Source organism: Heterodontus francisci, chromosome 17, assembly GCF_036365525.1.
Source record: "Heterodontus francisci isolate sHetFra1 chromosome 17, sHetFra1.hap1, whole genome shotgun sequence".
NCBI classification, from domain to species: domain Eukaryota; kingdom Metazoa; phylum Chordata; class Chondrichthyes; order Heterodontiformes; family Heterodontidae; genus Heterodontus; species Heterodontus francisci.
In genome coordinates, this window is record NC_090387.1 from 59,715,973 (window position 1) to 59,742,693 (window position 26,721).

The window sequence follows — 26,721 nt, forward strand, 5'->3', positions numbered from 1 at the left end:
TGATAATTTTTTGTCGACTGAACAGGATGTTGATGGGCAGGGAATTGAAAGCCAGGCTTCAGTTTTCTGCTTACTAGTCTTGGTGAAATATTTCTAGAAATTGGCAGTTCTGCACAGATGAGCACAGCATTTTATTGTTGCTGCAGTAACTGTGGTAGTTAGTTAAAAACAAAATATATCATTCGCCTTTTCTTAGACAGACTTAATAATAATGTTAAGTTAACATTGGTACTGTCACTAGATTTCCCCTGTAATCAACAATATTCCCTTTTGTTTTATTCAAGTAGTTCCAGATGACTCAGAATCCCTCCAGTAGCATCGTGTGTTTAGTTTAAAAAAATGAAAAGGAAGAAAAAACTCATGTCTGAACACACGGCAGTCTCTGCTTATTGTGAGTTCTTCAATGCACAACAGGTGTAAACATTTTAAGCAAACCAGGGGAGCTCTACATTTTGATCCACCAAGGTCTGACTCACTCAAAAACATATTGAAGCTTCCAGATCAACACAGATTGCTATATAGCTAATGCAGTTCTCCGTCAACCTTAATTATACAAAATGTATTCATGAACAGCAGATCACACTTAAAATTTGCAACTCTCCCATTCTATGTTTTTGGTTACAAAGTAGAATAAAGAATAATGATTCTTTGGGCAGAATTTTGTGTTTTGGGTTGGGACCCCGAAGTTGAGGTCAAATGGGGGTCACGAAACCACACTGTGTTGGGAACAGTCACCCAATAATGATTTTGCCTGAATTGGCCAATGAGTGGCCCAGAGGGCACATTCACCAATTAAGGAACGCAGGTGGGTTCTTGAAGTTGGAGGGCCAATAGGAGGGCCTCCAGCACGGAAGGAGCTGCAACCTGCCATTGCAGGTAAGGGAGAAGGAGGGCACAACCATCTTAAGATGCCCTCTCAGCAACATTAACTAATTTGAAATAAAAAAAATTTTTGTCCACAGCTGTCAGACCACCATTGTGGAGGGAAATCTCCTCCACAAGGCAGCCTGCAGTTTGCTGCTGTAACTAGATGGGGGAGCCTCAAAGGCATCCTGAAGTGCTGGCCTCCTGGTCTTCTACTGGGAGGCTGCCTCCAGGCAGCTGCCCTGCTCCCGAGCCACGGGGGCCTGCATGCCAACTGGCGCTTACGGGCGGCTGGCAGTTCTGCCCCCGAACCAGCGTCCTGCAAAATGGCTCAGGGTCAGGATGGCGCTGGCAAAATGTTGCGCCAGCCTGCCTCCATTCTCGCCCCACATCGGGGCAAAACTCCTGCCCTTGTTTCTAAGCCCAGACAGGCTATGTCCTAAAACATTTGAACTATTTGTGCGATGTAGCTGTAGTATATTGATTTGACACTCCATCTCATGATTTCAACATGGTAATGTCTTAATTTAATTGGGATCATCTGGAGGAAGTGCCAAGTGAAGATTTTAATGTTGCCATTGAGAAGCAGGGAAGTCAGAGTGCGAGTCAACCTGATTTGCTCTCATTTTACCTCATAGTATTTATTTTGAAGAGCAGCAGATGCCTAGGAAGAGGTTGTCCTCTTGGCCACTTGCACTTTCAATTGAGAAATGAAACCTGGCAGGAGATCTGAAGAAAAGGGAAGAAACTTCAAAAAAGAAAAACATTTAGAACAAAAAAGCTACATTTTTTTTGCACAATTATAACAAGAGATGTGGCTGAGGCTTGCAAGGAACTGGGAAGATCGTGTTCCCGGTTATAACATTTTCAGGAGAGAAAGGGAGAGGGTGGCACATTAATGAAAGATTCTATCACTATCATTCAAAGAGGAAATAGTGAGAGTTCAGAGCCAACATGTACCCGTTAAGGTGAAGGGAAGGACCAACAAGTCCAGGGAACCCTGGATGTCAAGGGATATACAAGATTGGATCAGGAAAAAAAAGGAGGCTTACGGCAGATTCAGAGCACTGAAAACAGCAGAGGCCCTAGAGGAGTATAGAAAGTGTAGGTGGGTACTTAAAGTAATTAGGAGAGCGCAGAGGGGACATAAAAAAACACTGGCAGGCAGGATAAAGGAAAATCCTAAGGTATTTTATAAGTATATTAAGGGCAAGAGGATAAGCAGGGAAAGAGTAGGGCCCATTAGGGACCAAAGTGGCAATCTGTTTGTGGAGCCGGAGGATATAGGTGAGTTTTTAAATGATTACTTTTAATCTGTGTTCACTATGGAGAAGGATGATGTTGGTGTAGAGATCAGGGAAGGGGATTGTGATATACTTGAACATATTAGTATTGAAACGGAGGAATTATTAGCTGTTTTAGCGGGCTTAAAAGTAGATACGTCCCCAGGCCCAGATGAGATGTATCCCAGGCTGTTATGTGAGGCAAGGGAGGAGATAACAGGGGCTCTGACACAAATTTTCAAATCCTCGCTGGCCACAGGAGAGTTACCAGAGGACTGGAGGACAGCGAATGTAGTATCATTGTTCAAGAAGGATAGCAAGGATAAACCAGATAATTACATGCCGGTGAGTCCAACATCAGTGGTTGGGAACCTACTGGAAAAAATTTTGAGGGACAGGATTAGTCTCCACTTGGAGAGGCAGGGATTAATCGGGGATAGTCAGCATAGCTTTGTCAGGGGGAGATCGTGTCTAGCTAACTTGATTGAATTTTTTGAGGATGTGACTAGATGTATAGATGAGGATAAAGCAGTTGATGTAGTCTACATGGACTTCAGTAAGGCTTTTGATAAGATCCTGCATGGGAGATTGGTTAAGAAGGTAAGAGCCTATGGGATCCAGGGCAATTTGGCAAATTGGATCCAAAATTGGCTTAGTGGCAGGAGGCAGAGGGTGATGGTCCAGGGTTGTTTCTGCGAGTGGAAGCCTGTGACCAATGGTGTACCACAGGGATCGGTGCTGGGAACCTTGCTGTTTGTAGCGTACATGAATGATTTAGACGTGAATATAGGAGGTACAATCAGTAAGTTCGCGGATGTCATGAAAATTGGTTGTGTGGTAAATAGTGAGGAGGAAAGCCTTAGATTACAGGACGATATAGATGGGTTGGTAAGATGGGCGGAGCAGTGGCAAATGGAATTTAATCCCGAGAAGTGTGACGTGATGCATTTTGGGAGGACTAACAAGGCAAGGCAATATACAATGGATGGTAGGACCCTAGGAAGTACAGAAGGTCAGAGGGACCTTGGTGTACTTATCCATAGATCATTGAAGGCAGCAGCACAGGTAGATAATATGGTTAGGAAGGCATATGAGATACTTGCCTTTATTGACCGAGGCATAGAATATAAGAGCAGGGAGGTTATGATGGAGCTGTATAAAATGCTAGTTAGGCCACAGCTGGAGTACTGTGTACAGTTCTGGTCACCACACTATAGGAAGGATGTGATTGCACTGGTGAGGTTGCAGAGGAGATTCACCAGGATGTTGCCTGGGCTGGAGCGTTTCAGTTATGAACAGAGACTGAAAAGGCTAGGGTTGTTTTCATTAGAGTAGAGAAGGCTGAGGGGGGGACATGATTGAGGTACACAAAATTATGAGGGGCATTGATAGATTAGATAGGAAACCTTTTCCCTTAGCGGAGGGGTCAATAACCAAGGGGCATAGATTTAAGGTAAGGGGCAGGAGGTTTAGAGGGGATTTGAGGAAAAATATTTTCACCCAGAGGGTGGTTGGAATCTGGAACACACTGCCTGAAGAGGTGGTAGAGGCAGGAACCCTCACAACATTTAAGAAGCATTTAGATGAGCACTTGAAATGCCATAGCATACAAGCCTCAGGCCAAGTGCTGGAAAATGGGATTAGAATAGGTAGGTGATTGATGGCTGGCACAGACATGATGGGCCGAAGGGCCTGTTTCTGTGCTGTATAACTCTATGACTATGACTGTATGACTACATTAAGATAGAATTCATATGGAACGCGTTAAGAAATAGGAAGCGAAAATGGTACAATTCTTGGTATGCATAAAACAGTGGCGTTGAGATAGAGGTGGAGATCTAGAGGTAGTTTAGAGAGATGGGAAAGAACAACAGGATAATAATATGGGTGATATAACCAGCTAGAACAAAGGTAATGTATGTAGTCAAAGTAGGGAGCTGTTTTAAAATCCACTGAGGACATCTTCCAAGATATAGTTTTGGTTGAACAAGGAAAGAAGCATTGCTTAATTTAGTTCTGGGCAATGAAGTGAGACAAATAACTGATACGAGAGTAAGAAACAATGGGAATAGCAATCACAAGATAATTGGATTCTATATAGGACTAGAAAAATATAACTAGATATTCAAGATAAGGTGGTTGTACTGGAGTGAGGTAAGAAGCAATCTGGACCAAATTAACTTGGCAGAAAAATTGGAAAACTGGTCAACAAATCCGCAGGGTGTAATTTTAACAAATATAGGATGAATAAAGTAAAAATAAATGCATTCCTGTAAGACAAAAAGGGGTGCTTCAAGAATAGAATTTTATGGATAAATAGAATACAACTAAATTGAAAGGAAGACAGATGGTAAAATGCTGAGGATAATCATGTAACTATAGAAAGTGTAGTCGAGAGTGTCATAACACTTGTAACTCAAGAAGTTGTTAGTACTCAATACCAATAGCAAAGATTAACTAAGGAATAAGAGTAACCTTGTAATAGACAGAATATTGTAGCCAAGGAAGCAAATCTGAACACCAACAGCATGGGCTAGAATTTGCCTTCACCTGGTCTTACCATTGCAGGGTTTAATTTTAAACAGACCATGTTTTTAGCTCCCCCTTGGTGAATCCTTGTTTACTGCTTTCCAATTATAAAACAAAGAAAGCAGCCAAACAGGTTTTCTTAGGTTTAAAGAAGAAAGGTTGAAATTTATTGAACTTAAACTCTAATCTGGTTAATGCCTATGGATACATGACGCACCCATGCTAGTATGCATACGTGATATATACTTGCGGATAGAGACAGAAAAGAGCAGAAGAAATAAAGTGGAAAAGTTTGAGGCGATATCTGAAGATCGTTTTGGTTACTGTTCTTTAAGCTCGCTGTAGAGTCCTTGATTGTAGGTAGATCTTGCTTTTCGTTGGGGTCCAGTATTCTTCTTAAACCTTGTTTGATGTAGGAGACTCTTCTCTCTTGAGGTTCATGTCTTCAGTGGATTTGGATTTCCGTGAGAAAGAGATGGGAGTAGACAGGAGAGTCTGCGGCGAGTCAGCCAGGAGAGGTCTTTACAGTCCAGGAACAAACAGTCTCTCTCTCAAAACTGTCTGTACAATTCAAAAAAACTCAGGTTGCCCAGCAGGTTAGTCATGTGACTAGCTGGTCTAATCTACAGGAGCGGAGAGCAGTTGGACCTGTGTGGAAACACCAAGAACCAGGAGCGGATAAATCCAGTGCGAGGCTCGGAGCCTTCACTTATCTTCAGGAGCGGAGAGCAGTCGGACCTGTGTGGAAATGCCGAGAACCGGGAGTGGATAAATCCAGCACGAGGTTTGGGGCCTTCACTTACCTTCAGGAGCGGACAGCAGTCGGACCTCTTCCAGCACGCCGGAGTTTTGAAAAAAAGGCAACAGTGACGTCACAGGAAAGCTACAAGGTGATTGGTTGGTGAGTCACTGCTTTTAGGGAATAGCTCTGAATAGTTGGGTCAGTATCTCAGGTAAGAAAGGTTTACAGTTTATTTCATATATAGTAAGTAGTGTTTTTTTTAGGGAGTTCTGTAGTAATGAAGACCAGGGAAGAAGGGCTCCAGAGTAATTGATATTATTTGACATTAAGATATTCCAAAAGGTTAATTTAAAAGGTTAAGTCATGGCAGGAATTCTCAACGCCGTGGTGTGCACCTCGTGCTCCATGTCGGAAGCCGGGAACATTTCCAGTGCCCAGGACCGGCATGTGTGCAGGAAGTGTCTCCAGCTGCAGCTCCTGGAAGCCCGGGTTTTGGAGCTGGAGCGGCAGCTGGGGACACTGTGGAGCATCCACGAAGCGGAGAGTATCGTGGATAGCATGTACAGAGAGGTGATCACACCGCAGGCTGACTCCACAGGCAGGAAGGGAATGGGTGACCACCAGGCAGAGCAACAGGACTAGGAAGGCAGTGCAGGAATCTCCTGTGGCTATTCCCCTGCAAAACGGATATACTGCTTTTATACTACTGGGGGGAATGGCCTCTCAGGGGAAAGCAGCAACAGCCCAATTTGTTGCACCACGGTTGGCTCTGCTGCACAGGGGAGGAGTAAAAAGTGTGGGAATGCAATAGTTATAGGGGATTCAGTTGTAAGGGGAATAGATTGGCGTTTCTGTGACCGCAAAAGAGACTCCAGGATGGTATGTTGCCTCCCTGGTGCTAGGGTCAAGGATGTCTCCGAGCGGTTACAGGACATTCTGAAGGAGAAGGGTGAACAGCCAGTGGCCGTGGTACACATTGGTACAAACGACATTGGTAAAAAAAGGATGAGTCCTCAAAGCAGAACATAGGGAGCTAGGAAGTAAGTTGAAAAGTAGGACCTCAAAGGTAGTAATCTCAGGATTACTACCAGTGCCACGTGCTAGTCAGAGTAGAAATAGCAGGATATATTGGATGAATACATGGCTGAAGAGATGGTCTGAGGGGGAGGGTTTTAGATTCCTGGGACATTGGGACCGGTTTTGGAGGAGGTGGGACCAGTACAAACTGGACGGGTTACAGCTGGGCAGGACCGTGACTGATGTCCTCGGGGGAGTATTTGCTGGAGTGGTTGTGGAGGGTTTAAACTAAAATGGCAGGAGGATGGGAACCTTTGCAAGGAGTCAGAGGAGGGGGGATCAAAGACAAGAACAAAAGGCAGTAAGGGGAATAAGAAAAGTGATAGGCAGAGAAGTCAAGGGCCAGAATCAAACAGGGCCACAGTGAAAAATAGTGGGAAGGGGACAAGTAATGTTAAAAAAACAAGGCTTAGGGCTTTGTGCCTTAACGCATGGAGCATTCGCAATAAAGTGGATGAATTTATAGCGCAAATAGATGTAAACGGGTATGATATAGTTGGGATTATGGAGACATGGCAGCCAGGTTACCAGGGATGGGAAATGAACATCCAGGGGTATTCCGTATTTAGGAAGGACAGACAAAAAGCAAAAGGCGGTGGAGTTGCATTGCTGGTTAAAGAGGAAATTAATGCAATAGTGAAGAAAGATATTAGCTCTGGCGATGTGGAATTTGTATGGGTAGAGCTGAGAAACACTGAGGGGCAAAAAACATTAGTGAGAGTTGTAAATAGACCCCCAAACTGTAGTGGTGATGTTGGGAACAGCATTAAACAGGAAATTAGAGATGCATGCGATAAAGGAACATCTTTAATCTGCATATAGATTGGGCAAATCAAATTAGTCACAATACTGTAGAGGAGGAATTCTTGGAGTGTGTACGGGATGGTTTTCTGGACCAATACGTTAAGGAACCAACTAGAGAACTGGTCATCCTAGACTGGGTAATGAGAGAGGAATAACTGACAATCTAGTGGTGCGAGACCCCTTGGGGATGAGCGACCATAATATAATTGAATTCTTCATCAAGGTGGAGAGTGACGTAGTTGATTCTGAGACTATGCTCCTGAATCTTAGTAAAGGAAACTACGAAGGTATGAGGCGCGAGTTGGCTATGACGGATTGGGAAACGTTACTGAAAGGGATAACGGTGGATAGGCAATGGCAAACATTTAAAGAGCGCATGGATGAACTGCAATAATTGTTTCTCCCTGTCTGGCGCAAAAGTAAAACAGGAAAGGTAGCCAAACCGTGGCTTACAAGGGAAATTAGAGATAACATTAGATCCAAGGAAGAGGCATATAAATTTGCCAGAAAAAAACAACAGACCTGAGGATTGGGAGCAGTTTAGAATTCAGCAAAGGAGGACCAACGGATTGATTAAGAAGGGGAAAATAGAGTACGAGAGCAAGCTTGCGGGGAACATAAAAACTGACTGTAAAAGTTTCTATAGGTACGTGAAGAGAAAAAGATTGGTGAAGACAAATGTAGGTCCCTTACAGTCAGAAACAGGGGAATTTATTATGGGGAACAAAGAAATGGCTGACAAACTAAATGCATACTTTGGTTCTGTCTTCACAAAGGAGGATACAAATATCACACCAGAAATGTTGGGGAACACAGGGTTTAGTGAGAGAGAGGAACTGAAGGAAGTCAGTATTAGTAGAGAAATGCTGTTGGGGAAATTGATGGGATTGAAGCCTGATAAATATGGTATAAGGCTGATGGTATGCATCCCAGAGTACTTAAGGAAGTGGCCCTAGAAATAGTGGATGCATTGGTGGTCATCTTCCAAGATTCCATAGACTCTGGAACAGTTCCTACAGATTGGAGGGTAGCTAATGTAACCCCACTATTTAAAAAGAGAGGTAGAGAGAAAGCAGGGAATTATAGACCAGTCAGCCTGACGGTAGTGGCGAAAATTCTAGAGTCCATTATCAAAGATTTTATAGCAGAGCACTTAGAGAACAGTGGTAAAATTGGGCAGAGTCAGCTGGATTTACGAAAGGGAAATCATGTTTGACAAATCTACCAGAATTCTTCGAGGATGTAACTAGTAGAGTGATGAGGGGGAGCCAGTGGATGTGGTTTATTTGGACTTCCAGAAGGCTTTTGACAAAATCCCACATAAGAGATTAGCATGTAAAATTAAAGCACATTGGGTTGGGGGTAGTGTATTGTGAAGGATAGAAAATTGGTTGGCAGACAGGAAACAAAGACTAGGGATAAATGGGTCTTTTTCCGAATGGCAGGCAGTGACTAGTGGAGTACCGCAAGGATCGGTGCTAGGACCCCAGCTGTTCACAATATATATTAATTATTTAGATGAGGGAACTAAATGTAATATCTCCAAATTTGCAGATGACACAAAACTGGGTGGGAGGGTGAGTTGTGAGGAGGATGCAGAGAGGCTTCAGGGTGATTTGGACAAGTTGAGTGAGTGGGCTAATGCATGGCAGATGCAGTATAATGTGGATAAATGTGAGGTTATCCACTTTGGTAGCAAAAACAGGGAGGCAGATTATTATCTGAATGGCTATAAACTGAGAGAGGGGAATATGCAGCGAGACCTGGGTGTTCCCGTACACCAGTCGCTGAAGGTAAGCATGCAGGTCCAACAGGCGGTAAAAAAGGCAAATGGTATGTTGGCTTTCATAGCGAGAGGAATCGAGTACAGGAGCAGGGATGTCTTGCTGCAATTGGTGAGGCCACACCTGGAATATTGTGTGCAGTTTTGGTCTCCTTATCTGAGGAAGGATGTTCTTGCTATAGAGGGAGTGCAGTGAAGGTTTACCAGGCTGATTCCTGGGATGGCGGGACTGACGTATGAGGAGAGATTGAGTTGTTTAGGATTATATTCGCTGGTGTTCACAAGAGTCAGGGGGGATCTCATAGAAACCTATAAAATTCATACAGGACTTGACAGGGTAGATGCAGGAAGGATGTTCCCAATGGTGGGGGAGTCCAGAACCAGGGGTCATAGTCTAAGGATATGGGGGTAAACCTTTCAGGACTGAGATGAGGAGAAATTTCTTCAGCCAGAGAGTGGAATTCGCTACCACAGAAAGCAGTTGACGCCAAAACATTGTATGTTTTCAAGAAGGAGTTAGATACAGCTCTTGAGTCTAAAAGGATCAAAAGGTATGGGACGAAAGCGACAGCAGGTTACTGAGTTGGGTGATCAGCCATGGTCATAATGAATGGCGGAGCAGGCTCGAAGGACCGAATGGCCCACTCCTGCTCCTATTTTCTGTGCTTCTATGTTTCTATGACCACATCTGTTTGTGGATTTGGCCTTCTTAGCGGTCATCCTGGAATGCGAGCTTCCTCACCTTCAATGTCTGGTTGTCAAAGTCCATTGTGGGTTGAATGTGTCAGGGAATGGTCCTTTGTCTCCACAAGCACTGTTTGTTAGCATGTAAATGTTATTTCCAGCAATTGATCTGTTTAACAAGTCATTTCCTCACTCCAGCAACAGTTTAAAATCAATTTTAAAAACAAGAAATGCTGGAAATACTCAGCAGGTCTGGCAGCATCTGTGGACAGAGAAGAATAGTTAACGTTTCAGGTCAGTGACCCTTCTTCAGTTCTGAAGAAGGGTCACAGACCTGAAACGTTGACTCTGCTTCTCTCTCCACAGATGCTGCCAGACTTGCTGAGTATTTCCAGCATTTCTTGTTTTTATTTCAGATTTCCAGCATCCGCAGGATTTTGCTTTTAGTTTAAAATCAGTGTTCATATGACAAAATTAATATGCCTCATTCTTGGCAGGTGGGGGTCTGCATGACACAGGACATCTGATGACATCTGCTGTTAGTTATACTTGTCCTTGCATCCCTCAACTGATTTTTTTGCCCACAAAGTTGCTGAAAGTGTGAGCTGATAATGGTACAGTGAAGACAACAGGGTATGTGTGACCCCAGAGAAAAGGGTTTCTTCTTTCCCAATCAGGTTGAAGAATTGGGAAATAAAGACAGGAAGTTCTGAGAGAAAGGTGTAAATTAGAGTGGGTGAATTCAGTGACAAATTAGGTATAGAGAAAGATACGAAGAGAGGGAAAGAAAGATTAGATTAATAGGGAGAGAAAAAAAAGAGACAAAAAGAAAAAAAGTAAAATTTGACATTCTTAAAATCTTCCCCCAAAAATAAAAGTTGAGACTCCCTGCTTGTAATTATCAATTTTTAGTGCCAAAGAGGATGTTGGTAAATGGGTATTTGCACTTGTAATGACAGGATTTGACTGTCTGTGACAAGTTTAACGGGCAATTAATGCACAAATACAGCAAATTCTTATATAAAAAAATTGTGGAAGCTTAGGATGAGATGCCATTTTTGCAAAGCTGAAGCAACTCAGACAGCAACTTCTGGATATGAACAGTTAGCCGGGCATTTGCTCCTTGCCTGAAGTTGCTGTACCATTTGCCCATAAATAACGCTGAGCACCATTAGCTTTGCTATTATTGTGACAGCAAATTCTAGCCCCAACTGTTTTGGTGGGAAAATTGCTGAAAGATGAGTAGCAACTGAAATATTACTAACTTCAGATTGGAATGTTACTGAATTATTTCATGCCCATCTTATTAATAGTTACACATATGACTTTACTTGCATTGTCATTTGATCTTTCATGAAATCTTCATAACTGCAAATATGTAGTTAAGAAAATAAACTACTTGCTGGCACTTCTGAAGAGTGGGGCTAGTTCTGCTTTGCCAATGTTCCAAATGTTCTCAAAACAGATTCCTTGCCTGCCTTTGAACAGAGGAATATCTATTTAACTAAAGCCATAAGAAACAAGGGTAGTCTTGCCAATCAGAGCAGTAGTGAACTTACAAATAGCTCACTAATGCATCTCTGCATTAATAAAATAACCGAACAACTTATTCTGTACACAGTTTACATTTGGAAACCAGTTCTTTCAGTTTAGAGAGGCAGCAAGATATTTAACTTCAGCTATACCAAGAAGTAAGTTTGCATTGCTGGCTCATGCAGAATTCCATCACAGCAAGAACATCTTACAGTTAAATTCAGCCCCCCTCAATACTTATTTGTATCATTAGCAGGCATATGTTTAAACCTTAAATAAAAGTAGCAAATACTGAAAGTGCACAGTAGGCCACTCAGCATCTGAAAATTAACATTTCAGGTGAAACCTTTGATTAGAAGGTTCTGAAGAAAGGTCCCATTGGTAACATTATCTCCCCTTTTTCTTTCAGTTAATCTGCTGCATATTTCTAGCAGTTGCTGTTTTTATTTTAGGTTTACTTTTAAACTTTCTGTTAAACTAAAGGATTCTACACTGGAGGCGGCTCAATAAACAGAAAACCATTATAAAGACAGGGGTAGCTTTTAGATCTGTTCTCTACGTTTCACTGTTAACAGTTTTGTAAAGCACCCTGTATATGTGTCGGCCATGAAAAGAGGCATGGGGTCTTCAACAGATCAACACTGAAAGAATCTGCCTTCAGGTTATCCCTTCAAAAGATCAATTCAGTAAGAAGCAGCTTTAAAAATTATCTTAGCAAACTTCAGTAAGAGATAACCAACTTGCAACCAATGGAAACAAGATTCATTTCAATGTACTTGAATTGATGTCCTGCAATAACAAAGGTCTCATTTGTGGGAATTGTCTACAAACTATACATCATTAATGTACAATTCTGATTATACTACACACACATTTTAGTTAAAATGTTGATTTTTAAATTATCATTTTACGTGTCAGGTCTTAATGCACTCCGAAACCTGCATAACAATCCAATCATAATCCAGTAAATTTAATTTTGGATTTTCATCTAAGTAATAGTCTGAGATTATCCAGCTCCATATAGCAAAACTCAACATCATAAAACCTAAATATATGATACTTACTTCAGAAATAGAAGAAAGAATTTACCATCGAGGAGCTTGTGGCTTCTTACCTATGGACGTAAAATTGGTGAGTTTCCTCCCCAGGGCTGATTTACTAGTGGAGTTGGTACTAGTCCCAATGTGTTTTTGGTTGTGCTTTGAGATTGTGACACCTTCTCCACAAATATTTAAAAGGTTGCCTTCTAATAATTGTGGCACTGTGGTTGATGCTGTTATTACTTTGTATCTTGCTCCTTGCGCCTTGTATTAACTTGTGCAATTGGACAGTGCAGTGCTGCCAGTTAGTTGAGTGTGGTCAGTGGGACAGGCAGGATTTATTTGGTGGTGGGGGGGGGGAGGGGAGGGGGGTGTGTGGTTGATTGGGTGCGGGAGGATTTGGTTATTTGAATGTGAGTTTGCCAACATAAGAAAGCTACTTCAAGAGGTCTATTTTTCAAATAGGAATTAAGCTTTAACCACAAAGTATTATAAAGTATTTGTAGCACAGAAACAGGCCATTCAGCCAAATGAGTACATGCAAGTGTTTGTGCTCCACATCAGCCTCCTCCCATCCATCTTCATCTAACCCCTATAAACATATTCTTCTATTCCTTTCTCCCTCATGTGTTTAGATGCATTCATTGGAAAAATAGATATACTATTTGCCTCAACTACTCCCTGGGCTAGCAAATTCCATATTTTAACAACTATCTGGATAAAGAAGTTTCCCTTGAATTCTCTATTGGATTTATTAGTGACTATCGTATATTTATGACTCCTAGTTCTGGTCTCGTCTGTAAGTGGAAACATCTCCTCTACACCACCCTAACAAACCCTTTCATAATCTTGAAGATATCTATTAGGTGAACATCTGTCTTTTTTCTAGAGAAAAAAGCCCCAACATGTTCAATCTTTCTTGATAGGTATAACCTCTCAGTTCTGGTAGCATTCTAATAAATCTTTCTTGCACCTTCTCCAGTGCCTGTATATCCTTTTTATAAATTGGAGACAAAAACTGTTCACAGTACTCCAAGTGCGGTCTGACCAAGGTTCTATGTAAGTTTAACATAATTTTTTTTAAGAGTTACAGCACTGAAACAGGCCCTTCAGCCCACCGAGTCTGTGCCGACCATCAACCACCCACTTATACTAATCCTACACTAATCCCATATTCCTACCACATCCCCACCTGTCCCTATATTTTCCCTACCACCTACCTATACTAGGGGCAATTTCTAATGGCCAATTTACCTATCACCTGCAAGTTTTTGGCATGTGGGAGGAAACCGGAGCACCCGGAGGAAACCCATGCAGATACAGGGAGAACTTGCAAACTCCACACAGGCAGTACCCGGAATTGAACCCGGGTCGCTGGAGCTGTGAGGCTGCGGTGCTAACCACTGCGCCACTGTGCCGTCTCTAGTTAACATACATTAAAATATAGTTTCCATTAATCTAACAATTTAAATAAAGCAAATGAAAAGAGAAAAACAGCCTTGTCAGACAAAAACTCTAAGGAACAAAACTCCACCTATGTGTTGCTCGTCTATCAATAACTTTGCTAATCTCCACTACAATAGCTCAGATATTGCAATCAGTGATGAATGAGCAGTGTTTGCCATTCATTGCACTTACACCTGCCCACAGACTTTAAGTAGCAATTTACAGTTCCTAGGAAACATTTCCAGTGCGGCAGCCTTTACAGGGGATCTAAGGCATATGCGAGCACGAAAAGCAACAGCGAGGCTCTTCAACCAATCAGATTGAAGAACCCTCACTGAGCCATGCAGAGTCTAAACCAAGAGATATAAGTTAATTTGTAAAATTGTGTAAAGAAAGTCAAATAAAAGGAGGGAAAGAAAGATGAGACATGAGAGAGAGAGATAAGAGACCGAAAGGTACAGTAAAAAAAAAGGATTTTAATTTTTAAAAAATCTCCAATAATAATTAAATCCTGAAGGAATGAAACTCAATGCTTCTAAAATTTAATCTTGAGGGCCAGAGAGGTTGTTTGTCAGTAATTATGACTTACCACGCTTTTAAAAATTCACCTATACCTGAATGCACCAACTCTTTCTTTTTCTGGCATTATCAGTGGGTAACTAATGGGTAGGTACAGCAAATTCATGACCTTACATGGATTTCAATGCCGATGTAGTGCAGCTTCTAGAGGAGTAAGGCAACTCGGAGAGCAACTTCCATTTTTCCACATTTAACTGTGCATACGCAGATGTCAGAAGTTGCTGGCCCATGTACTCCATAATAATGGTGAGTACTGATAGCTTCTTCATTATTCTTAATGCAAAATCTGGGCCAATATCCAGGTGAGTATTTAGAGGTTCAAGCCCAAGTGAATGGTTTTCACTCATTGAATTGTGGACTGACTAGGTCTGGAGAAACATCCTTTGTTTCTGTGTTCTATCAAATGATCGAAGGCACGTTCTTTCACAAATCACAGAAATTTCAGGGGAGGAGTTTTCTGAACATGCATCTCACTGAGGAAGATATACAAAAGCGGAACAATATGTGCAAATGAGATATCTGGTGGCACTGTCTATGCTGCAAATCAGTGAGCATTAATGTAGCTGCAATATTCATGCTTGCACCAATTCTTGTTGAAGGCGAAGCAGCATTGTAAGCAGTTAGGTTAGATTGTAGTGTACACACTATGAGTTTGGCGATGCAGCAATGGTTCTCTTGCTACTTTAGAAATTATTGCTCATTAGCAAGGATAACCTTAAAAATAGTCTTCATACATCCTTGTGTCCATCCGCTACCTTTTGCAGCTATGGGCTGGATGAGATTCGTACATCATTAAGTCTTGTGCTGTCCATGGGTTAATACTTGAAATGTGAGGCGTAAGCTTAAAATTAAAGCTCAGCTGTTCAGGGGTGATATCCGAAGCACTTCTTCACACAAATGTTAATGGAAATCTGGAACTCTCTTCCCTCCCAAAAGCTGTTGAGGCTAGGTGAATTGAAAATTTCAAAAATGAGGTTGATAGATTTTTGTTAAGTAAGGGTATTAAGGGATATGTAACCAAGGATAAATGGAGTTAAGACACAGATCAGCCATGATCGAATTGAATGGTGGAATAGGATCAATGGGCTGAATGGCCAACTCCTGTACCTACATGAGTATTGTGAAAGCCAAAGTTCAGTACTCTGAGTTGATGGCATTAGTCACACTGCTGCATACATCAGGGTATTTAAGGGGCAATGAGAAAGCATCAATAAACTAGAGTCTTCATATTATTTTCCACTGGACTGGGAAATGTATTCTATGAATGCCAGGAAGATACTTGGCATTTTTTGCAGAATTCAGTGATCCCCCATGGAATGAAACTTTCTAACCTGCCAGAAGGTCAATTGTACAAAGTTATAGAAGTTGGTATTAAATTGTACTGCCATTGGCTGGCAACACAAGTGAAAGGAGACAGCCAGATCTAACTGAGCTGCATTGTAGAATAGCATTGTGCCGAACAGGGTTGGCTGGAGGCACTGCAAGACATGCTAGTTTTGGAGCACTATGCAGAGGAGGATATTGTGGCATTCCTGCCCTTATAAGGCTGGTGTAGATATATGTTGCTTACAGCACTGAAATGTAAAGGGTGGGTGTAAGTTGAGACCAGACCTAACCTATTCTAGTACCTCTAGGTATTGGTCCACTATAGAGTCATAGAGTTATACAGCACAGAAACAGGCCCTTCGGCCCATCATGTCCATGCCGGACATCAAGCATCTATCTATTCTAATCCTATTTTCCAGCACTTGGCCTGAGGCTTGTATGCTATGGCGTTTCAAGTGCTCGTCTAATTACTTCTTAAATGTGATGGTTCCTGCCTCTACCACCCCTTCAGGCAGTGTGCTCCAGATTCCAACCACCCTCTAGGTGAAAAGGTTTTCCTCAAATCCCCTCTGAACTTCCTGCACCTTACCTTAAATCTATGCCCTCTGATTATTGACACCTCCGCTAAGGGAAAAAGTTTCTTCCTATCTACCCTATCTATGCCCCTCATAATTTTGTAGACCTCAATCAGGTCCCCCTTCAGCCTTCTCTGCTTTAAGGAAAATGACCCTAGTCTATCCAGTCTCTCTTCATAGCTGAAATGCTCCAGCCCAGGCAACATCCTGGTGAATCGCCTCTGCACCCTCTCCAGTGCAATCACATCCTTCCTATAGTGTGGCGACCAGAACTGTACACAGTACTCCAGCTGTGGCCTAACTAGTGTTTTATACAGCTCCATCACAACCTCCCTGCTCTTATATTCTATGCCTTGGCTAATAAAGGCAAGTATCCCATATGCCTTCCTAACCACCTTATCTACCTATGCTGCTGCCTTCAGTGATCTATGGACAGGTACACCAAGGTCCCTCTGACCCTCTGTACTAACTAGGGTCCTACCATCCATTGTATATTGCGTTGCCTTGTTAGTCCTCCCAAAATGCATCACGTCACACTTCTCAGGATTAAATTCCATTTGCCGCTGCTCTGCCCATTTTACCAGCCCAACTATATTGTCCTGCAATCTAAGGCTTTCCTCTTCACTATTTACGACACCACCAATTTTCGTGTCATCTGCGAACTTACTGATCATACCTCCTATATTCACATCTAAATCATTAATGTACACTACATACAGCAATATGTTCTGGTACAGCTTGCAACGAAAAAGGCTGGATGACTGTCAATGAAGTGAAGTTTCCATTTTAGTTGCAATTAGCAATTTGAGCTGTTTTTCCAAATTGAAGCTATGGTGCAAGTTTCAGCTCAAATTCATTTGCATGATGACATTTAAAATCCTAGAATAGAACAACAACAACTTACTTCCACAGCCAAACGTCCCAAGGTGCATAACAGGACTGATATCATTAAAAACTTTGAGCCACAGAAGGCGATATCAGGACAGATGACCAAAAGCTTGATAAAAGAGGCAGGTTTTAAGGAGCATCTCAGAGGAAGAAAGAGAGATCGGGAGGTGGAGAGGTTTAGGGAGGGAATTCCAGAACTGAGGACCAAGGTAGCTGAAGGCATGACCACAAATTGTGCAGTAATTAAAACAGGGAATGCTCAAGAGTCCAGAATTGGAGGAACGCAAAGATCTCAAAGTGTTGCCAGACCGGAGGAGGTTACAGAGATAGAGAGGGGAGAGGCCATGGAGAGATTTGAAAACAAGAATGAGGATTTTCAAGTTGAAGCATTGTTGCACCACGAACCAGTGTCGGTCAGCAAACACAGAAATGATGGATGATTGAGATTTGGATGAGCACAAGATATGGACAACAGAGTTTTGGATGAGTACAAGATTATGTAGGGTGGAAAGTGGGAGGCCGGCCAGGACAGCAGTAGAATAGTCAAATCTAAAGGTCACAAAAGCATGGATGAGGGTTTCAAGCAAATAAGCTGAGGGAGGGTCAGAGTTTGAACAAAGAACAAAGAACAGTACAGCACAGGAACAGGCCATTCGGCCCTCCAAGCCTGCGCCGATCTTGATGCCTGCCTAAACTAAAACCTTCTGCACTTCCGGGGTCCATATCCCTCTATTCCCATCCTATTCATGTATTTGTCAAGATGCCTCTTAAACGTCTCTATGGTACCTGCTTCCACCCCCTCCCTCGGTAACAAGTTCCAGGCACTCACCACCCTCTGTGTAAAGAACTTGCCTCGCACATCCCCTCTAAACTTTGCCCCTCTCACCTTAAACCTATGTCCCCTAGTAACTGATTCTTCCACCCTGGGAAAAAGCTTCTGACTATCCACTCAGTCCATGCCGCTTATAACTTTGTAAACCTCTATCATGTCGCCCCTGCACCTCCGTCATTCCAGTGAAAAAAATCCGAGTTTATCCAACCTCTCCTCATAGCTAATGCCCTCCAGACCAGGCAACATCCTGGTAAACCTCTTCTGTACCCTCTCCAAAGCCTCCACGGCCTTCTGGTAGTGTGGCAACCAGAATTGCACGCAATATTCTAAGTGTGGCCTAACTAAAGTTCTGTATAGCTGCAGCATGACTTGCCTATTTTTATACTCTATGCCCCGACCGATGAAGGCAAGCATGCCGTATGCCTTCTTAACTACCTTATCCACCTGCGTTACCACTTTCAGTGACCTGTGGACCTGTATGCCCAGATCTCTCTGCCTGTCAATACTCCTAAGGGTTCTGCCATTTACTGTATACTTCCCACATGTATTAGACCTTCCAAAATGCATTACCTCACATTTGTCCGAATTAAACTCCATCTGCCATTTCTCCGCCCAAGTCTCCAACCGATCTATATCCTGCTGTATCCTCTGACAATCCTCATCACTGTCCGCAACTCCACCAACCTATGTGTCGTCCGCAAACTTACTAATCAGACCAGCTACATTTTCCTCCTAATCATTTATATATACTACAAACAGCAAAGGTCCCAGCACTGATCCCTGCGGAACACCACTAGTCACATCCCTCCATCCAGAAAAGCACCCTTCCACTGCTACCCTGTGTGTTCTATGACCGAGCCAGTTCTGTATCCATCTTGCCAGCTCCCCTCTGATCCCATGTGACTTCACCTTTTGTATCAGTCTGCCATGAGGGACCTTGTCAAAGGCTTTACTGAAGTCCATATAGATAACATCCACTGCCCTTCCTTCATCAATCATCTTCGTCACTTCCTCAAAAAAACTCAATCAAATTAGTGAGACACTCAATCAAATTGGTGATGTTACGGAGGTGGAATTCGGCATTCTTATTGATGGAGTGGATATGTGATTGGAAGCTCATCTTGGGGTCAAACAGACCAAGACTGCAAACAGTCTGTCTCAGCTTCAGGCGGTTGTCAGGGAGAGGGATGGAAACGGTGGTCTGGGAACAAAGTTTGTGGCGGGGTCCAAAGATAATGGCTTCTGTCTTCCAAATATTTAGCATAGTACAAAATAATTCCATTCAGCCCATTGAGTCTGCGCCATAAACCAGCACTATCAGGCTGCATAATAGAAGGTAATATTTTTCCCCCTTGCATCATTGATGTATTTAGGAGTAGTAAACTGATACAGATATATTAATGCAGCTGAAAATGGTTTATCACAAAAAATAGTGTTACGACTAGGTGAGAACGGTGTCTAGGGGTCCTTCTCAATCTTCGCCTGGTCTTACCGTAACAGGATTTAATTTTAAACACCCCGTGTTTTTAGCTCCCCTTTGCTGAATCCTTGTTCACCACTTTCCAATTGTAAGGCAAAGAAACCAGCACAAACAGGCTTTCTTAGCTTTAAAGAAGAAAAGTTTAAATTTATTAGACTTAAACTCTAATTCGGTTAATGCCTATAGATTCACGACGTGCCCACGCTAGCGTGCATACGTGATACACACATGCAAATAGAGACAGATACTGAAGCAGTCGGTGCAGAAATGCAGCAAGACCTGGACAATATCCAGGCGCGGGCTTCATGCCACACAAGTGCCAGGCAATGGCGATCTACAACAAGAGAGAATCTAACCATCTCCCCTTTACATTCAATGGCATTACCATGGCTGAATCCCCCACTATCAACATCCTAGGGCTACCATTGATCAGAAACTGAACTGGAGTAGCCATATAAATACCATGGATACAAGAGCAGGCTAGAGGCTCGGAATCCTGCGGCGAGTAACTCACCTCCTGGCTCCCCAAAGCCTGTCCACCATCTACAAAGCACAAGTCAGAAGTGTGATGGAATACTCTCCACTTGCCTGGATGGGTGCAGCTCCGACAACACTCATGACGCTCGACACCATCCAGAACAAAGCAGCCCGCTTGATTGGCACTCCATCCACAAACATTCGCTCCCTCCACCACCAACGCACAGTGGCAACAGTGTGTACCATCTACAAGATGCACTGCAGCAACGCACCAAGGCTCCTTAGACAGCATCTTCCAAACCCGCGACCTCTACCAACTAAAAGGACAGGGCAGCAAATGCATGGGAACACCACCACCTGCAAGTTCCCTTCTAAGTCACACACCATCCTGACTTGGAACTATATCGCCATTCCTTCACTGTCGCTGGGTCAAATTCCTGGAACTCCTTTCCTAACAGCACTGTGGGTGTACCTACCCCACATGGACTGCAGCAGTTCAAGAAGGCAGCTCATCACCACCTTCTCAAGGGCAATTAGGGATGGGCAATAAATGCTGGCCTAGCCAGTGATGCCCACATCCCATGAATTAATAAAAAAAAAGAAAAGAGCAGAAGAAAAATAAAGTGGCGAGGTTTGAAGCAATATCTGAAGAGTTGTTGTTACGGTTCTTCGAGCCCACTCTAGAGTCCTTGATCGTAGGTAGATCTTGCTTTTTGTTGGAGCCCAGTATTCTTCTTAAACCTTGTTTGCTGTAGGAGACTTTTCTCTCTTGGGGTTCATGTGTCTTCAGTGGATTCAGAGGCTTGTGAGAAAGAAATGGGAGCAGACAGGAGAGATCTTCTCAGTCCAGGAGCAAACAGACATAGAGTTCAAACTGTTTGTACAATTCAGAAAACCCCAGGTTGCCAAGCAGGTTAGTCATGTGACTAACTGGTCTGACCACATCTTGGATTCTATCACCTTAGCAGTCTCTGGATGCTTCTCATACACACAACACCTGGTGATCAAGGTCCATTGTGGGTTGAATGTGTCAGGAAATGGTCCTTTGTCCTTCCAATCACCATCTGTTAATATACAAATGTCTTTTCCAGCCATGGCTGCTCCGTTTAACAAGTCCTTTCTTCATACCAGTAACAGTTTAAAATCAATGTTCATGACAAACCTAATGTGCCTCATTCTTGGCAGGTGGGGGCCTAGCATGACAATAAGCATTTTTAATAAGAGTTTCTAGTCCACAAACTGTGGGCTAAAATTTATACTTCCGCCGCCGTAATTGGTGGCGGACGTAGACATTGGCAGGCTGCCCGCGCGGGCCGCACGTCACGAAGCTGCCCTAATATTAAATGCGGCAGCTCATTTAAATAGCCAGGGCAGACCGCCCACCCCGATGAAATGGAGGGGGCAGGCAGTCTGTCCCCGGCAATGGTGTCAGCTGCTTTTGTGCAGGCATCGACGCCATTTTTAAAGGGCTTCGAGCCCAATCGTTAAATTTAAATATTTAAAGACTTATCGGTTTTAAAACATTAAATAAACTGATCTTGACCCTCTCTCACTCCCCAATAACCATGGAATTAATTACCTGTCCTCTCCCTCCCCCTAAACACTTACCTTGTTCACCTGACCTTCCCCCCTCAAAGTTCATAAACTTTAAATTTTACCTGTTCCCACCATTCCCTACACCAATGAAAGGACTCTGACACCGCACTCCAGCACCCTCCTCCCCCCGCCCCCCCCCCCCCCCCCCCCAGCCAAAACACTAAAAAACCTCCCTGCTTCCCCCTCTCCACCAGTGTTTCACCTCGGATCTGGTGTGGGCGTGCTGGCCACTGGCACCAATATTGCACCAGGACGGATGGCGGGAGCGGGAAGTTAATTTATTAATTAATTTAAATTTATTTACATATTTAAATTTGGCTCCCATCACCAAGCGGCAACAGGGGTTTGTGGGGGTTACCGCCACAAGGCCTCGTCACCATAGGTAATATTTAGTTTAGTTTAGTTTAGAGATACAGCACTGAAACAGGCCCTTCGGCCCACCGAGTCTGTGCCGACCATCAACCACCCATTTATACTAATCCTACACTAATTCCATATTCCTACCACATCCCCACCTGTCCCTATATTTCCCTACCACCTACCCATACAAGGGACAATTTATAATGGCCAATTTACCTATCAACCTGCAAGTCTTTGGCTGTGGGAGGAAACCGGAGCACCCGGAGGAAACCCACGCAGACACAGGGAGAACTTGCAAACTCCACACAGGCAGTACCCAGAATTGAACCCGGGTCGCTGGAGCTGTGAGGCTGCGGTGCTAACCACTGCGCCACTGTGCCGCTGGACTTGGGCTGGACCTTCACGTTGTTGAGGCCCATGGCAGCCCTCTGCCGGAGCCATTTTCCGGCCCCTCCCCTGCCGCGACCCCCGACGTCGGGTGAGATCTGTAAAATTCGCCCCTGTGAGTAACCTGATTTTAAATCACCGAAAATGACTTTGAAAATCTATGCTGAACCATTTGTTAGTTTCATTGGTACACTCTAGTCAGTTTCTTAGTTAGGTAAATAACTTTTAAAATGTGCCTTTTATTGTCTTTGCACCTAAAATATGAGCAAACTTAAGTTGAAGAGCCTCCCCAAAATGTGCAATTTGCCGGGAACTCACCATGTAGTCAGTGCCAGCTGTATTTCAGTTGGTAACACTCTTGTCTCTGAGTCAGAAAGTCGTGGGTTCAAGACCCACTCCAGGACTTGAGCACAAAAATTAAAGCTGACACTCCAGTGCTGTACTGAGGGAGTGCTGCACTGTCTGAGCTGCTGCCTTTTGGGTCAGATGTTAAACTGAGGCCTCATTTGTCCTCTCAAGTGGAAGTAAATGATCTCATAGAACAATTTTGAAGAAGGACAAGGGAGTTAGGTGTCCTGCCCAATATTTCTCCCTCAATCGACATCACAAAAACAGATGAACTGGTCATTATCACATTGTGGGAGCTTGCAGTGCACAAATTGACTGCCATGTTTCCTACATTACAACAGTGATTACCTTTCAAAAGTACTTAATTGGCTGTAAAGTGCTTTGGGATGCCTGGTGGTCATGAAAGGCACTATATAAATGCACAACTTTTTTTTCTACTTATGTTCATTAATTTGTTCTGAGGGTGTGGCCAGTTTTGTGGGCAGGGCTGGCTTCCAGCACCATGTTTTTTAAACCAACGTTAAAGATCATGAAACTCAATTTATGCTTGCTGTAAATTGCTTTAAAACTCCTTGATCTTTGATATTTTCCACTGGTTTGACTGATTTCAGGTGACCTGCACTGGTAAAATTAATGCAAACTAACTGAAACTCTAGGCCACTACATTTTCAAATATATGATGAGTGGGGAACTTAATTAGGCAGACTGCCGTACTTTGTCCATAATCCATGGTGCACCAATGTAATGATTGCCTCTGCCAGAGTAAGACTGTTATCTGTTGTTGTCTGCTATTGTTGGGTCTGTTATGTTTTTTACTCAGTTTGACTTGATGAACCTTGGTATTGCTTCAATCATTTACTGAGGTTGTGTCCTGCAGTACAATTCTTACCATGACTTGGGGAGAAGGCACCAACCTCTTCCGCGATAAGCGGTGTGCCAGACAATTATGGTCATCGTGTGATGGCCAGGAGTTTCCTCTGCAGAGGGTGTCCAAATTGGCTGTGGTTGCCTTTGTTTGATAGCTTGCTTCTTGGCAGCATATTGAAAATTGCCTCGTCTGGGCAATGTCACGAAGGAAAGTCTCTGGCTTTACGAGTGATACTTGGATGAAAGAGAAGAGGGAACAAGACAACAGCATGTTATGGAATAGCTAGCTCCTAAGCATCTGGTTTTCGTACCGTGGCTGTTTGATGCTCTCAACCTGTAAAGCTGCTGCTCTTCAGAGGTTCAGTAATCTATGGCACACTGGATTTTAAAAATAAATCAGCCTGTATGATTAATTAAACTCGAAGGCAATAGGGAATTATTTGGCCCTTAATATACAATGATTTCAATTTTGACATTTTCATGGCTACTTCAGTTAAAAGCTTTGCACAGCCCTCAATATTTTACCTTTTCACTAAGTGCACAGGATTTGTAATCTGATCCACCTGTCTGATTAATAAACTTAAAAGGTACATCGGTGTCCTCCCCGACTATGAATATTTATACCAAAAATCTAGCACCTAATCCTATTTTGAAGCATTTAGTTTTTAGATATTAAGGTGGGAGGGAAGTGAAATAGCTGATGACCAGCACAAGCCTGCAAACTCAATCAGTTGCAGCATTTCCTCTGGATAGATAGAGCATTGGTATTAAGGAACTGGTTTGTTTTCTATCTCTTCATTAAACACAATCATGCCGCCTTGGTAGAACATCTTGGGATACAGCAGTGTAGTTGTTTTGTTCACTGGGCTAGTAATCCAGAAAACATGAGTTTAATTTCCCACCATTTGAGAATTTGAAATCAGTTTTTGTTTTTAAATCTGGAAATAAAAAGCTGGTCTTGTTGATCTTATTGAATGGTAGGGCAGGCTTGAGGGGCTGAATGGCCTACTCCTGCTCCTATTTCTTATGTTCTTGTGGTGTCAGTATAAGTGAGCATGATGCTGGTGGATTGGTGTAAAAACCCAACTGGTTCACCGATATTCTTCAGGACTGGAAACCTACCATTCTTACCTGGTCTTGCCTATTATGTGACTCTAGTCGCACACCAAGCTTGTTTACACTTGGAGATATGTCTCACCAGGGCACATTACATCTTTATTGAAGTATTAATAGGTCACTGGTTCAAGCACCGTTTCACATGTGAGATATCGATCTGTTCCTGTTTTTTCTATTTAGTTTTCCCATCTGTCCAGTTGACTAACATGGACTGGAAAAGAAACCTGGCTTGGTCCATCCATGAAATAGAGTAATGTTTTCATAATCTCAATAACTTCATAAAAGAAAATAAGTGGTGGTGATTTGAACAAACTTCTGTCAATCTTCTAGTTTAGCATTCAATATATTCAACAATAGTATAGTCCGTCTTATAATAGATAACATTTTGTGCTATTACGCAGGTGGCATCCAGCTATATTTCTACACCTACACCCTCCGTTGCACAACCACCAGTGTGATTTTCTGAATGTTTGTCAGACCTCAAGTCATGGATTAGCCAGCACCCTCCTCTGCTCTTCACTCAGACTGAATCCAGTGGTGTAGGACCTTGGTGTCCTGTCTGATCCCGAGCTGAACTTTGATTCTGGTATCCTATTCATTACCATGCCTGTTGAATTCCATTTGTACAATACTGCCTACTTCCACCCTTACCTCATTCTCACCCTCACCTTTATCCACCTCCAAGCTCAATATCACCTCACTAACTCCACACTATATAATCTCCAATGTGTCCAAAACGCTAAGTCTGTATCCTATTCTGCATTAAGTCCTGCTCCCCTATCACATCTGCCCTCACCAACCTCCATGCACCCAAATACATCAAATTCTGATCCTCATCCTTGTTTATAAATTTGTTGATAGCTTTGCCCCTCCTTACTACTTCAACCATCCTGCAAATCGGCATATAACCTCTGCTTTTCTAACCTCTGCCCCCTTTGCATTCCCCCTCCCTCTACTTCATCTTTGGTGCTGGAGCCTTGATCTATCTTAGAACTCCCTCACATTCTGGAACCCTTCCCTTTAAACCCCTTTTTGCTACCTCTCATTCTGCTTTCAAAAGCCTCCTCAAAACGTCCCTCTTTGAGCACACTCGCAGTCACCTATCCGAACTCTTCTCTCACAGCTCCTGAATGACAATTCACTTCTGGAAAGTGCTTTGGGATGTTTTTATTTTTTATTATTATCTTTTTATTTGCATGTTCACCAGGGTGAGGGGGAATAGAACATATTAGATTTCAAGTGCAAAAATCCTGAATAGCACGGCCAGATGCAAAGTCAAGCACCCTAGATTATACCCCAAGAGAATGCCTCAGCCCCAATGACAGAACAGCACCTTCTACAGTAGCAGTATGACATTTTCTCATTTCCTAAATCAACTATCTTGTTCCCATCTCTGTTAAAACTAATTTCAGGTATCGCCCTTACAACTATAAGACGGGAAACTGGGCTTGGGGTGCGGTTGAGAGGGGATTAAATTTAAGGTCAGACATGAAAGGCCAATTTCTAACTTACTGCATTATCTTGTATCCCATGACGCATTTTACCACATTAAAAGAAGTAATTGTTTTGCACATTAACAGAATTCTATTATGCTTTCAACAGAAATGAAGCAATTGGTGACGTTAATCGGCAATGAAATCTTGTCTTCTCAAACAGAATGGCATTGATGAAAAAGCATGAACTTTGACAATAAGGGAAATGCTTTTGAAACAGCATTTTACAAGATTGCCATGAAAAGATGTATAGATATCCCTGAACAAACAATGTACAGTTTTCTTGTATGCAGCTATCTGATGAAACATTGTCTATGCTTAATGAATGACGAATTATATTTCCTCTGTTTCTGTAGGTTTGGATCGATGCAGCAACTCAAATCTTTTATTCTCTCGGTGCTGGTTTTGGAGTTATCATTGCATTTGCCAGTTATAACAAATTTGATAACAACTGCTATCGGTAAGGCTCCCAAAATTCACGCCAATAAGTTAGTGTAGGCCACAGCAATTTTTTACGTCATGGGTGAAGTTTCCAGCCTCTGTTTGATATATGCACTGGTACATTTCTTTTTGTTTGGTTCTTTTGTTATTTTTCCCTTGCACAATCTGAGT

The 26,721-nt window shown here is 42.8% G+C and overlaps 1 protein-coding gene across 1 annotated transcript in view; it reads left to right on the plus strand.

Annotated features, from left to right (window-relative positions):
- Positions 1-26,721, plus strand: part of slc6a2 (solute carrier family 6 member 2) — a 164,089-nt gene that overhangs the window by 78,317 nt on the left and 59,051 nt on the right. Inside the window, exon 6 of the mRNA XM_068049478.1 lies at positions 26,466-26,569. Within this exon, the coding sequence (XP_067905579.1) occupies positions 26,466-26,569 (104 nt within the window). The remainder of the gene's footprint in view (positions 1-26,465; positions 26,570-26,721) is intronic.